The 13,891-nt window shown below is 39.1% G+C and overlaps 1 protein-coding gene across 3 annotated transcripts in view; it reads left to right on the top strand.

Annotated features, from left to right (window-relative positions):
• MTHFD1L (methylenetetrahydrofolate dehydrogenase (NADP+ dependent) 1 like) overlaps positions 1–13,891 on the top strand; it is a 162,291-nt gene that overhangs the window by 20,643 nt on the left and 127,757 nt on the right. For all 3 annotated transcript variants that reach the window (XM_049801269.1, XM_049801270.1, XM_049801271.1), the window contains exons 9-11: positions 1,322–1,401; positions 2,116–2,213; positions 7,274–7,447. In XM_049801269.1, the coding sequence (XP_049657226.1) occupies positions 1,322–1,401; positions 2,116–2,213; positions 7,274–7,447 (352 nt within the window). The remainder of the gene's footprint in view (positions 1–1,321; positions 1,402–2,115; positions 2,214–7,273; positions 7,448–13,891) is intronic.

The following is a 13,891-nucleotide window of genomic DNA, read 5'->3' as shown; positions in this document are numbered from 1 at the left end:
TCAGACACTTTCTTAATTAGAGTTTAATGTCAGGACTGTCACCTTCTGCTTAGTTAGCTTTGTCACTGATGTATAGATGCCTGCTGGCAAGAAGGTTTTGAGAAAGGATTAGAAAACATACTGAATGAGGCTGAGGGCATCTGCAGAAAGAGTGTCTTGCTCTCTCAGTGATGGGCGTGAGAGAGAGTGGGCTGGAGCTGGGTGCAGGGTGGTGGGGTGCTGTGCAGGCTCCTCTGCCTGCCACCCTGGCTCCAGCCGGAGGTTTCTGTGCCCTGCCACCACCGGGACCCTTGTTGGGAGGGGTAGTTGTGCAAGGCAACATGAGCGGTTTACGATTGGTATGGATGGGTTGAGCAGAGTGAGAGCTTGACCAGGTCAGGGTTTGCACTTTGGTTCCCCTTGCGGGGGGAAGGTTAAAGCTGTCAGTGTACAGTTGTTATTTTTTATTACAATTATGTCTACGCCCTTCGGAATGCGACTAGAGCCTTGATATGCCCACAGAGACTAGGATGTGAATTTTGGAGTAATTGTGTCTAGGTAAAAGTCAATAAGCAACAACAGAACTACAAGCCAAAAGAAGGATTACAGGAAAATGACGAAATAATATGTTTAGTTAGCATAGCTAATATATGATTATTATATGATACATTACCACTAGAAACACTTATAAGTGTCTCTAAAGTTGGAGTCACACTGAATTGTGTGAACTCTTCAGAATATCTACTTTTAATGTCACATTGATGAAGATAGCTTTTGCCACTCAAAAAATTTTGCATATCTGATTCCAATTTATAAATCCCATTGGATAATAATCCATTACAGTATTTTGTGATCATTTCATTGTTCTCTCTTGCTATAATGGGTGTGTGGAAAAGAAGACAGTCTTTATCATGCTGATTTAGGTGTTCTGATTAAAATATGTATAGCTTTCCAAATCCTCGCAGCTACAGCTGTCTGTTGGGTTTTTGGGGTTTTGTTTTTTTGTTTTTGTTTTTTTGTCCAAAAGCAATTATTTGGATCCTGGAATTAATCTCTGTGTTTCCTTATTTTCTTTTTCAAGTATGTGTATGCTTCATCATATGCATATGTGTGTTTGCGTAACATGCTTCAGAGCATACAGTTGCTCTCTGATTTTCACACTGTATCTATACTCCTGAGTGATTTCATCTGAAGTATTAAAGAAGTCACTTATAATTTTGTCAGTGATGTTAAATTTCAATTCAACATTCATAAATTTTTTGTTTGGACATAGCTTCCAAATACGCATGGTCCCACTCACAAAGGCTTTATGATTTATTAATGCAATACTTCTATTTTACAGAGAGACACAACTACAGTCAGCAAAACAACCGTGCTGCTGAAAACGCTGTTGGTTCTCTTGCAATAGCAATGCGAATGCAGGTTAGTGCAACTTCAAACATTACAGATTTGTTGCTCTTTCTGTAAGTTGTAGAAATTGTTTCTATAACTTAGACTTCAATTTTTGTTTTGCTCTTTTGAACATCTTACCTGCCTTCCATTTTAATAGCAACTTTTAATCAGTTTGTTAGGGTGAGTCATGCCTGTTACATTTAGTTAGAGAAAGGTAAATTAAAAATCAAATATGTCATAATTCTGATTACAGTAAAGCTTGGCAGAAGCACTTGTATCAGTAGACTAATGTTACTTACTCTCGTAAGACAGTGAACATGTAATTACATCTGTGTGCATTTTTGTGGCATGATGGATAGAGGGTCCAAAAGTTTCCTGTTTTATGTGGAAGCAGCATGAGTCAGTGAACAACTAGTATCTTCCATTATTTTTAAGGTGTGAGAGAAGAATAGTAATTCTCCATCTTACCAGAATAAAATCTCCAAGTGCCTAATTAGAGACTTTTCTCTTCCACTTACAAGTTAATTGTCTTGTTTCTTTTTGAAATGCGGACAAACAATAGGACAGTAATAGTGCAGTGGTTTTTCTTTCATCCTAAACCCATGAAATTGAAAGATTTTTGAGTTTGTTTTTTTATTAGCCTTTGCTGTAGAAGTTATTTCAACATACTCTTGAGATTGTTTGAAATTCGTGTTCAGCATTTATGATGCAGCTGGTGTGTGCTGTTTTCTTGTTTAAAAACAGAACATGGTAAAAAACATGGAGCGATGGATCCAGTCCCAGCAGTACAGGAAGTGGGACCTCCGCTGCTTGAAACTGCAGCCCCTCTCCCCAGTGCCCAGGTAATAAGTGCTTTTTTTAAATTTAAGGAAAAAAAAAAAAAAAAAAAAAGTGGGCAAGTGTTAAATGTGACAACCTAAAAATGGTCTGTGCCTCATTAATTTTTAATCTGCTTATGCGAACTACATGTCGTGCTGTTTTGTTGTATGCCTTACTGTGACCATGTCCTTCTGTTTCCTATCAATTTTTACTTTTATGATGTGCCTTGTAGCCAAGCTTTATTTAATGAAGACCTAAAGCTGGAAGGTTTCATTGAGGGAGGGAGGTGAAGCCTTGTGTAATGTCAACAGAAATACAAAATACAAGAAGTTCATAATTGCTAAACCCTAATGTAGGAAGGTGTTTATGGATGTAGTTAAGGCCTAGTGGTTTCAGCAGCATTTGATCTTGTATTTCTTCCATCAGTAGAAGTATTTTCTTCTGCATCAGACTTTTAAATTCCTGTGTAGATGGGAAAAGCAGGAAGCATATTTATTCTCATGGCCAGAATCTTTTAAATCAGTTCCTGTCATTCACTTCCCAAGGCCCGTGTCTGGGCACAGTTGCTGACATCTCTGACATTCAGGGCAGCTGTGCTAAAGTGCTTTGCTGTGTGTTGGTTGAGTTGGGTGACGGAGAGAGGAACCAAGGACTTGAAGTGAGGTTCTGCAATGTAAGAAAGCATTGAAATTTTTTTGTGCTCATTTGTATGCCTGCTTCTTGGCCATGCAGATGCTGAAGGGACCTCACATAAGAAGAAAGGCTGAGAGAGCTGGGACTGCTCAGCCTGGAGAAGAGAAGGCTGAGGAGGATCTTATCAATGTGTATAAATACAAGGGTACAAAGAGGACGGAGCCCATCTGCTTTCAGTGGTGCCCAGTGACAGGGCCAGAGGCAACGGGCACAAACTGAAACATGGGAGGTTCCCTCTGAACATCAGGAAACACTTTTTCACTGTGAGGATGACCAAGCACTGGTACAGGTTGCCCAGGGAGGTTGCGGAGTCTCCATCATTGGAGCTATTCAAAAGCCACCTGGACGCGGTCCTGGGCAATCAGCCCTAGGTGGCTCTGCCTGAGTGCGGGGGGTTGGACCAGATGAACTCCAGAGGTCCCTTCCAACCTCAGCCCTTCTGGGATTCTGTAATTCTGAATCCCACTGCTGTGTTTTTGGAAAGCTGTAACAAAATGTTTTCTTTTCTAAGCATTTTGATTCAGTTTTCACTGTCTTTTAAAACAGTTTAATGGGAATGGACCCAATTGTAATTTAAAACAGAGATGTCAAAAGGTGAGTTTTCTGTTGTACCCGGGGGCGCTAAGGGGAAGAAATGCTTGAGTTTTTCCTGGGCTAGCATGTAAACTTTCTAGAATTAAAGCCTGAAAAATCTGTCCTTAAATAATACAGTTAAAAGGTAGATTAAAGCATGGGATGTCATGAGTGTGATAATGAAAAAAATTTCAGAAAAAGTATTCCCAACCCTCTCTGACATTGTGTGTTTAGTATATAAATATTTACATTATTAATATATGATGGCATATAATATAACCAGTAATGGGACTTCAATTTATTTGATAACTCTTTATTTGATAACTCTCATAGCTTTATGTCTTTTTTTCTTTTAAATGTAAAATAACTCATCAGATGGAATGTATCCTGCAGTAAAATGCAGTCTTACAGTAATACACCACATTGTATGGAAACAGATGGAGTTTTCATTGAAAATGAGTCAAAGCTGCTTAAGCACTAAAACTAGGAACATCTGCTTTTTGATTTCTGAAAGATCTGGGTGTTAATTGAAGTATTTCCAAAGACATTGGAAATGGAATGAAAGATTTTCTTACAAATGTGCAGTAAAAAAAACATTCCAGCACAGGGGCTGAGTAAATGTAGAGACTTCCCCTATCTTTTAAATTTTCCTGTATTTGTAAATTGTGACTTGCCATTGTCAGTGGTGGACTTCTTGCTTAACAATTCTCATTCATGCAGAAGGACCACTGTTGCACATTTCCAGCAATACTGAATAATGTAACTTATTGAATAATTCTGGTGCCTCCAATATAGAGAATACATTATCAAGCTAGAAGAGCTAGCTACAAATGTAGACTTCTAAATGGTAGTTATAATCAAATCTTTAATTTTCTGTGCTTTAGAAATTACTTTTACCAGAAATAATAGACTAGACATAAACATTTCATATGTGGTGTTGAGCCCCAGTAGTAGTTAAGGTACAAATGTCAGTTCGTTGTGAAATTATGCCTTTTATCACTTTATTGCGTGTATCAGCATGCAGTCTGTCATTAAAGGGTTTCTAAGTTGTTAAGTCCAGTTGCTTTGAAGGTTCTTAAAGGAATTTCAGATGAGAAAGTGATAACAGCAGTGGAGTTACCAATGTTAGCATCCACTGTCAATATTACTTGACTTCTAAAAATATTTGTAATTTTATTTATCTAGAAATTCTTTACCTTTTAATGTATTTATAAGTGTATAGCTTGGTTAGTTTTGCTTCTTCCACTTTTTGCCAGTAGTAGCACTGTCCTGGTTTCAGCTGGGATGGAGTTAATTGTCTTCCTGGTAGCTGGTATAGTGCTGTGTTTTTGAGTTCGGTATGAGAAGAATGTTGATAACACACTGATGTTTTCAGTTGTTGCTAAGTCATGTTTAGAATAAAGTCAAGGATTTTTCAGCTTCTCATGCCCAGCCAGCGAGAAAACTGGAGGGACACAAGAAGTTGTGAGGGGACACAGCCAGGGCAGCTGACTCAAACTGGCCAACGGGGTATTCCGTACCACGGGACGTCACATCTAGTGTATAAACTGGGGGGAGTGGGGGCAGGGGATCGCCGCTCGGGGACTAACAGGGCGTCAGTTGGCAGGTGGTGAGCAACTGCATTGTGCGTCGCTTGTATATTCCAATTTTTTTATTATTACTATTGTCATTTTATTAGCGTTATCATTATTAATTTCTTCTTTTTTTGTTCTATGAAACCTTATCTCAACCCATGAGTTTTACTTCTTTTCCTGATTTTGTCCCCCATCCCACTGGGAAGGGGGGGAGTGACTGAGTGGCTGCGTGGTGCTTAGTTGCCAACTGGGGTTAAACCATGACAAGTACCTGCAGGGTGGGGAAAGCCTCATCATTTCTTCCAGAACTCTGAGGGGGAGGTGTTTGTGGCCCAAGGGGTGGGGGAAATAGGAAGGGCTGAGATTGCTGTAGGGACTCTTGGTAGTCTGGCCTGAGATTTGAAATAACAGCTTCTGCCTTTTAGTAAAGAGGCTGATATATCTAGAGGGAGGGGGAAAAAAAAAAAAAAAAAAGATTAACTTTCTGTCATATTAGTCTACATCCTTCTCCCCTTGCCAAATACATCAATTGCTTTAATAGGAGATTAGTCATCCTACAAATTTTCCTTGCTTAAATCTTTAAGGGACCACACTGTCATCAACTTACCAGTATTTTTCTGGGACTCAAGTTGTTTTTATATAGAGTTCTGAATGAAAACTTCAAATATTCTTTGTCATGTGATGTTTGTAAGCCACTCCATCTTGTGTTCTGGATACGTTTTTACGGCTAGTTCTATTTGAAATAATTCGTAAGAAAGCCAAAGGTATATCCTTTTATGCAGGAGGATGCGCTTAGTATGTCTTTGAAAGAAAGTGGATTTCGGGTTAGTATATGCAATGAAATGGTCTGCAACCCAACCATTGAGTGCTGTGATTGAGTAGCTTCTTGTTCTTGTAGTACTGGATTATGTCATTGTTCAGATGGATGATTTCTGAGTTTCACTTAGCTGCTGCAGAGTGCAAAAGTGGGGTACTTGAGAATTAGAGTTGAGTAATGGTCCCATTGAAGGATATCCTCAACGAATTGCAAGTAATGAAGTTGGCACAAACTGATCATTTGCTCGTGGATGCAGAACAGCCAAAGTCCACACGTAGAGTTGAGATCTGGCAGTAATTCTGTATTCATCTGTGGATATTTGAGGTCTTGCAGACTGTTTGAAAGTTCAGGACATTAGCTTTGATGCCATTGCCAGATTCTATCTTAAAAATATTGTAATCAGCTGAAACTGCAGGAAGGAATTTAGCCTGCTTAGGCTGAGAGTAATTAATCTCTTGGTAATTTTTTAACTTGCTTTTGTGGTGATGTGAGCAATTCAAAGCCAAAGGAGACAACTCCTCACATCTTGTGTGCTGGGTCATGGACTTCACTGCTGCAGGAGCTTACAGCTGCTAAACGCTTATGCGGACGTAAGGGGCAGCCAGGTCAAGCTCACAAGCGAAAAAAATCCATGGAGTATTAAATCCAAAGACCCCAGGTGGTCTAGGTCAGGAATTGCAGATACAATAGTGTCAGCCAGCCTACAGCCACCTCCCCTCAGGCAGTCTACCATGTGTGCTTGCTCCATGCTTGTTCTCCTGCCTCAGCTGCCACTCCCAGTCCTTGCTGGAAATAGTTTATAAGCTCACTGGACTTCTGGCCTGAGCCCTGTGCATTGAAGTCCTGCTATGTGGCCATTTTCAATTTAGCTGTATTTTAGAAGTGCATGAGTTGATCTTCAAGTGCCTTGTTTCCTTTGGTGCCCTCGTGGGGGAGTAGCGAGGCTTAGCTTGCTTGGCGGTACCCTCTGATGAAAGGCTCTACATGCACAAGTGTCAGGTTTAGCTAATGTGTTTATGTGACTGTTGGCCAAGGAATGTATGCGCTTTTTAGTAAAGTGTATGTGCTGAAATATACTGGGAAGGAGGAGAAGAAAAACAAAACCAGAAACATCCATTCCAGTGGTACATGCTGGAGCATCCAGCAAACACGTCTCTAGCTTGATATGAAAGCATTACGTAATATTTGGAACCTGATTAAACGACAGAACTCTGTGAAATTGTAACAATTAACAAACACTGCATGTGATTTTCAATGTTATATTAGGTGTTAGCTAATATTTAGGTTTGGTTAATAAATGTGAGAGAGGATTGAAAAACTGATTACAATAACCCCATTGTTGGAGTATCTGCTGTTGTTTTGTGCTCTGTTGTTGACCACCTAAGCTGAGAGAAATCTCCTGGCTCCTATTTGTTTTCTTTTCTAGTGATATTGAGATTTCCCGAGCACAGAGTCCAAAAGCTGTTGATGTACTTGCCAAGGAGATAGGATTGCTTACAGATGAAATTGAGATCTATGGCCAAACCAAAGCCAAAGTACGTTTGTCCCTGCTGGAAAGGTTAAAGGATCAACCAGATGGAAAATATGTTCTAGTTGCTGGGTAAGAATGCACAGTAATGTCATTAATGTCCACTCTTTCCACTCATATTAATATAAACATGTAGCTTACATCTTTTTAATACACTGCACAAATAGGAACCCTGAATGTTTTTGGCTGCATGTTGCTCTCTTCTGAAAGTGAGCAGTTTTTGAAATTTTTTTGAAGTAACACAACTTTTCTTCCAAACTGTTATTACTGAAGTGTATTTTATAAAAGGTATTTTGTTCTAAGCTTCTTAGATGTTATCTGTTGGAATGTGAAGTTTTTCTTACTGTTTTATCAGAATTTTAAATGTTTAACTTTGAATATATAAGTCTGGGTGTATTGTGGCTGTTGTTTATAAACAAACTTTAACAAAAGCTACATGCTAATCTGTTGATATTAACAACAAATACTTTTTTTATTGAAGAACAGATTACAAAGTTAAAAAAGCCGTGTTTTTTCTCTGAAATGTAGACATGTCTCCAGGCAGGCTTATACTGCTAACTGTTCCCACGATCATAGCAAATGCTGTGCTCAGCAGGAATTATGCACTTCTCTTCTGAAGAGCTATGGGTTTTTTCTGCCTCCAGTGACACAATATTTTTTCATTCACCTGGTTTGCGAAGTGGAAACTTCTAACTGTGAACAAACGTGAAGTTTTTCATTGATATTTAAATTGCAATGTATTCTTTATATTCTGAATTAATCTATATGGTTGCTTCCTTGTAAGTAAAACTAATCAGGTTTAAAATACAGCTTTAGGCTGATCCAGAAGAAGAAGAATGTTCTTAACTGCATTGATCTACCTCAGCTGGGGTAGTGTTTCAGAAAGTGTTTGCTTTATTACCTTCCTGTGGGGACAATGTGGATTTCTAGCACTGAGATGGAGCCGCTGTAGACTTGAGAGACTTGAGCCGCTGTAGACTTGAGAGACTTAATGTTACAAAGCTGAGGCAGGCAAGTTATGAAGCTGTCTTCAAAGCTACATGATAGAACTGCAATGTGTGAAGATGTTTCTGGAGGACACTGGAGCAGTTGTTTAAGAGGAGGAAATAAGAGCTGGTTGAGCTTGGTTTCCTTCAATAGAGTTTTATTTTGTATTTTGGTGCTTTGGAGAAAGAAATGCTGGCTCAGCATTTGGCTGAGTTTGAAGAAAGTTGCTGCTGTTTCAGGCTCATGTTGTCCACTGCATCCGTTGGGCAGCATGCTGCAGGCTCTGCCAGGCTTCTCTAGCAGCAGTCTCACAGCAGCAGAGTTATTTGGAAATCTCTGGAGGTGAAAGACAGAATGATGCAAAGCCCCATTCAGGTGCGTTTTAGTTGCATCAGATTGTATGCACCAGTGCTTAAGTTTCTTCACAGTGCTATGTCTCCTGGTCTTCTTCAAGGAAGGTGTCTCAGGCGATTGTCCAAATGCTGTTTTGTTGGCACAGACAGAAGTGTATATACATGTGGAGGAAATGGGGAAGTTTTGACTAGCAAGATGAAAAGCTGGCAACAAACAGAAAATTGTATCTCCTTAAGTTTAATATAACATGTATAAAAAGTGAACTGTGTTTCACAAATGGCTGGGTTTGGTACCTACACAACTTCATTATGCAATATGTCGCTATTTGTAGTTTCTCTGAAGTCATTGCATCTCATGGAGTGAGTACAAAACCACATCTGCTCCATGAGGAGTGCCTGGGCAAGGTGGCTGGAATAGCAGGAGCATTCTTCTCTGAGAGAGCTCAAAGTTTGACTTTGAAATGTTGTACATTATATATATAACTTGTGTTTATGTGTTCTCAGCTGTTCTCATTTGCTGAAATGACTGTAGCAGACTGATTTTAAGAAAAGTGGGAAACTGCATCTGGTGGGGAAATGTTCAGTACAATGGAAACTGAGTATCACTCAAGTGTGGAAATTGGGGAGTCAAATAATATCCTCTGTTGCCTTTTTCATCCTCTCCCTGACAAGGCAAGGTCAACCCGAAACCTGCCATTTGAATTACTATGTTTGTTCACAGTAACCAAAGATATTTAGAAATTCTTTTAGAATGATGCAGTATAGGTTTTCAGAATAAGTTTTCAGTGCTTCAGAGGAAACATTTAAGATATGTGCTTATACTTTAGGGTATTTGGTCTGATGGAAATATTTATTATGTATGATGTGAACTTTTCATATGTGAAGGGAGTGAAAAGCGTGTGTGTGTGTGTGTATTCAACAAGATGCAAAATCTCCAACCTCCATCCATGATACAGCCAGTGACATTTGTATCTGTAATTCCACAGTCGGTTTTAAATGTTTCACGATGTCTAGGAATTATAAATATTTGCTGCAAATGCTCTTCTAGTTTATTCCTAGTGTGCTAGAGCCCAGTCTTGTGTTCTGAATAGCAAAATGCAACCAAACATACCTTTTTATCTCTAAGGATAGCTGTATTTATGACTTTTTTAACAGTTGCTACTAACTGGAAAGCCTTTTATTGCACTGTCTGAATGCACACAAATACACTTAAATGCCTCTCCAATACATACTATGTATGCTGAAAAATTGCAGCTTGGTTAACAGATCATGTCACCCCAAAATAGGATGAAGACTTAATTTTTTCATTTTCTTCTGTGTGGAGAGCATTCTTTTCACTTTTTTTCTTTCTCACTTTTTTTGTGTGTGTGTGACTTGTTTTAGGGCTTGTGTTAAGACACCTTGGGGTAAGAGTCACCTGTTATCCTGGTGTAATTAGGTCTTGGCCTAATACCTTCCTGTATACAGGCTTTTAGTGTGCTAAAAATAAAATTACATTGCAGAATATGTTAACTCAAACTGCCTCCCATTCACTGCAAGCTGAGAGCATGCAAATGAATGAAGCTTGTGCATGACCTAGTAGCTAAGTTTAGTGCCCAGGGTAACTTAATCATGCTTTCAAGCATGTAGATAGCGTATTTGTAAACACAGTATGAAGCTACAGCTAAAACTTGTTGGACTCTGTGTGTGTTCCAGCATTTTGTTTTTAAATGTTCCAGTGCTGTGGCTTTTACCAGACAATTCTGGAAACTTGTTCATTTAAAAAATGCAAGCTGAGGAATAATAGAATGTAGAAAAATTATGAAATATAATGCTGCTATTAGTAAGATGTGTGCTGGATTTTGAATTCTGGAAAATTTCGAATCATTACTTTTCACCTAACATTAATAGATTGTTTTGTGATGAACTGCCTTTTCAGTGAGATAAAAATGGAAGAAAATAAATACTAACTCAATGGGTGTACAAGTTGTATGATGGTAAATATCTTAGGGACAGAATTTTCAGATTTGGAATTGCATTTTACTTCTAATGGCTATGTGTTCGATTGTATTTCTGTTCACTGTATTTCTTGGGCCGCAAGGTGCTTGAAAGTTAAGAAAAGCGGTAGACAGAAAAAAAAAAAAGGAGGAAAAATACAGGGAAGAGTAAGCGTGGAAAATATCACTGTGTTGATGCACTGAAACATCTGACAGTCCAAAGCAAAGTCATGGCTGAGACAGTTTGTCATGTATTTGTCATGTCATTGCACAGCTCCTGATTGGGATTGTCTTGGATGGGTCTTCATCAGCTTTTGCGAGTTTGTAGTTGTGGATTCCTCAGTCTGTTCCTGGCTTTGTTCAGTCATTTTAGCTTCACAGTGATCACTGTGCTTTCGTACCTGAAGCTCCAGTCCCATTTTGAGGATGCCACTGCAATGTTGTCATAATCTCACCTCGATGAAGTGACAGGAGTTGCAACACTTCTGTGCTCAGAAATACATTTCTGACAGTTGTAATCTTGGATGGGAGATGTATGTAGGTCAGGCTGTCATTTATTGGAACTTGATTGCCCATGCCCTCCATAGCTAGGCTTTGCAGGTTTCCATGCAGATCATAGGAATGGTGAACTCACTAAAATCTTTGAAACTGCTGATACTGATGAGTTGAAGATAGGAAATTTGAAAGAGGAGAATTGTCACATATCCAGTAAAGTTCTTGCTGGAGTCACAACGGCTGGGGTAGCAGCAAGGAGGTTACAGCTGGTGCAGTGTATCATCTCACTGTTTGTTTATTTCCTCTTTGGGAGACCTCATGTAGCTTTCCCACAGAAACAGCTCCACTGTAAGCTAATGTGATGTATAACAAACAAACAAAAAGTCTGCATATTCTTATCTTTGTTTTGATATACATAAAGAGAGAAGGCTTTCCAATGTTATGGAAAACTTACTTTGCCAAGGAGCTGGTGACTGCTTGGTAGGTGGCAAAGAAAGAAGTTTAAGGAGGAAAATGATTGTGGGGTTTCTGTGTTTAGATTGAAAACATATTAAAGAAACTTGAAGAATAATGCAGATGGGTGTAAAAGTCTCTTGAAGTTCATTAAAATTTACTGTATTTTAAAGGAGTTTTCTTCTCTAGATTTGCATAAGGTCAAAACAGAGCATTGCACAATCGAGCTAAAGTTAGCCATTGGCAGTTGTAATTTTATACTCATGCGAGCGAGTGACCTAAGTTGCAAGCGTGTAGGCTCAGTAGTGTAGCCAGCAAAAACATCTCAATGTCCACAAAACAGCTTAAGTGGATTATTTCATTTATAAAAACTGATCTAAGTAGGCCAGGTACAAAAGGGAAGATATTTAAAATAAACTTTCTAAGGAAATAATTGGAATAGAAATTTCTTCTAATTTCAGGCTTTTTTTTTTTTTTTTAAACTGAAGTTCTGCTAACTATTGAAACTATTAAATAACTGTTTAGCTCTTAAGGTTTATCCTGTTGTCTCGAGGCTGCTACTGAGCCTCTGAGAATCAAAGGTGTCCTACCATGGTGTCTCATGTAAGATGAGAAGTTGAGAATAGGTAAGTGAATTGTCCATACCACTCTGGCTTCACTCAATAGTGTGATTTGCAGAGTCCTCACATTTTGTTAATTCTGTTAGGTGGAAAGAGACTGGAAAGTCAGGTTTCCGGTTTTGACTTCTCAGGGTTTTGTGCCTATTTATACCTGCTACAGTGGATGAGGTTTCTTGGGAGAGTGTCACCCAAGTGCTGTAGACTGGTTATGGAAGTCCAGTTGCTGGTTTTCTTCCTCCGTCACAGCTGCCTTTAGGCATTTTGAGCCTTCATTGTTTCAGGAAAACTAAGGATCGCAGGGCTTCTCAGAAGGGAGAGAGCAGATTAAAATGAACAAACCCATCTGAGGAACACACCGAAAGTGTAGGCTGTTAAAGCCAAGCAGATTTGATGGAAAGTGTCTTCACTTGTCTGCAAAGACATGTCCATTTACCGCTGCAAACCATTGCGTGCTTGCATGAGTACACTGGTGAAAATAAGCTTGCTCTAGTTCATTTTTACCCCCACTTTGGTGGAGGCTGGTTCTCCCCAAGTGCCACGTTAGGGATGTGGCTGGTGCAGAGTATCAACTGGAAATTCAGCAGAGGCAAGATCTGTTCTTCCCAGTTTGATCAATGAGCAATGGTGTGTTTCTCTTTTTGTTCTCTGGAAAAAGGTCTTTCTCATAGAAAATTCCCAGTGCTTTCTGGCTCATTTTACACAGTCATTTTAGAATAGGTGAGCTGTGTTACCAGAGCATTTTAGTAATGTGGCACTTGATTGTGTGTATCTTTTGCGACAAGTATTTTTCATACAACTACCAACATTCCTTCTGGTTATGCATTTGTCGGTTCCAATTTCCTTTCCTTTACTGAATAGTAGGCTGCATCTTTGATTTTGCTTGTTTCATAAGAGGTGTAAAAAGTCCCTGTGCTGCTGTGCATGCCAGGTCAGCCTTCTGCCATGTTTTGAGCTGCACTTGAGTAAATAACCTAGTGATGGTGTCTCTGAATTTTCTTGAATGTGAATTTCGTGTGTCTGATGTTCAAAAATAGAGGTAACCTCCAACAGGAAGAACTGCAAATAGAAGTTGTTCTGTTAGCAGTGCAGCTGTTGTGGGCACTGAGTTTTGGGGATTTGTGGGAAGTCCTTTACTGGTAACTTCCAGTAAACAGTTATAGGTGTCTTTTTCATAGCAGAATAGTTTGCTTTTTGATGTTTTTTTTTTTTTTGGTTGGTTTGTTGTTGTTTTTTAAATAACTAACAGCTTGAAGAGTTATTATCTTGTTAAGTCTTTGAATGAATGCAGTAGTGCCTCGAGATTACTCATATATTCTTTAAATCTGGCTTTAATGCACCCGAATAAGAGGATCAAGTAAATGAGATTAGGGCAATAAACAAAAGTGAAGGAGACAGAGAACAAGGGGCAGTATGCTAATAATTATTTGAATGGGTTTTGTGCAACCAGTGTTGCAACAGTAGTCAGGAGGGTAAAACTGGTAGTGAAAGTGAGTTAACCTGGCTGTGGTGCTCTGAAAGAAGCATCTTTGTACAAAAGTAAAGATCCTGGGACAAAATGGAGATGGCAGAAGTAGTGGTGGGAAAAAAGGAAGCTGTCATTGTGGCAACAGTAAAACCAGGAGGGCTCACTGT

The sequence above is a fragment of the Accipiter gentilis genome, chromosome 5 (assembly GCF_929443795.1).
Source record: "Accipiter gentilis chromosome 5, bAccGen1.1, whole genome shotgun sequence".
Taxonomy (NCBI): domain Eukaryota; kingdom Metazoa; phylum Chordata; class Aves; order Accipitriformes; family Accipitridae; genus Astur; species Astur gentilis.
This window is presented reverse-complemented; position numbering and strand designations above follow the sequence as displayed.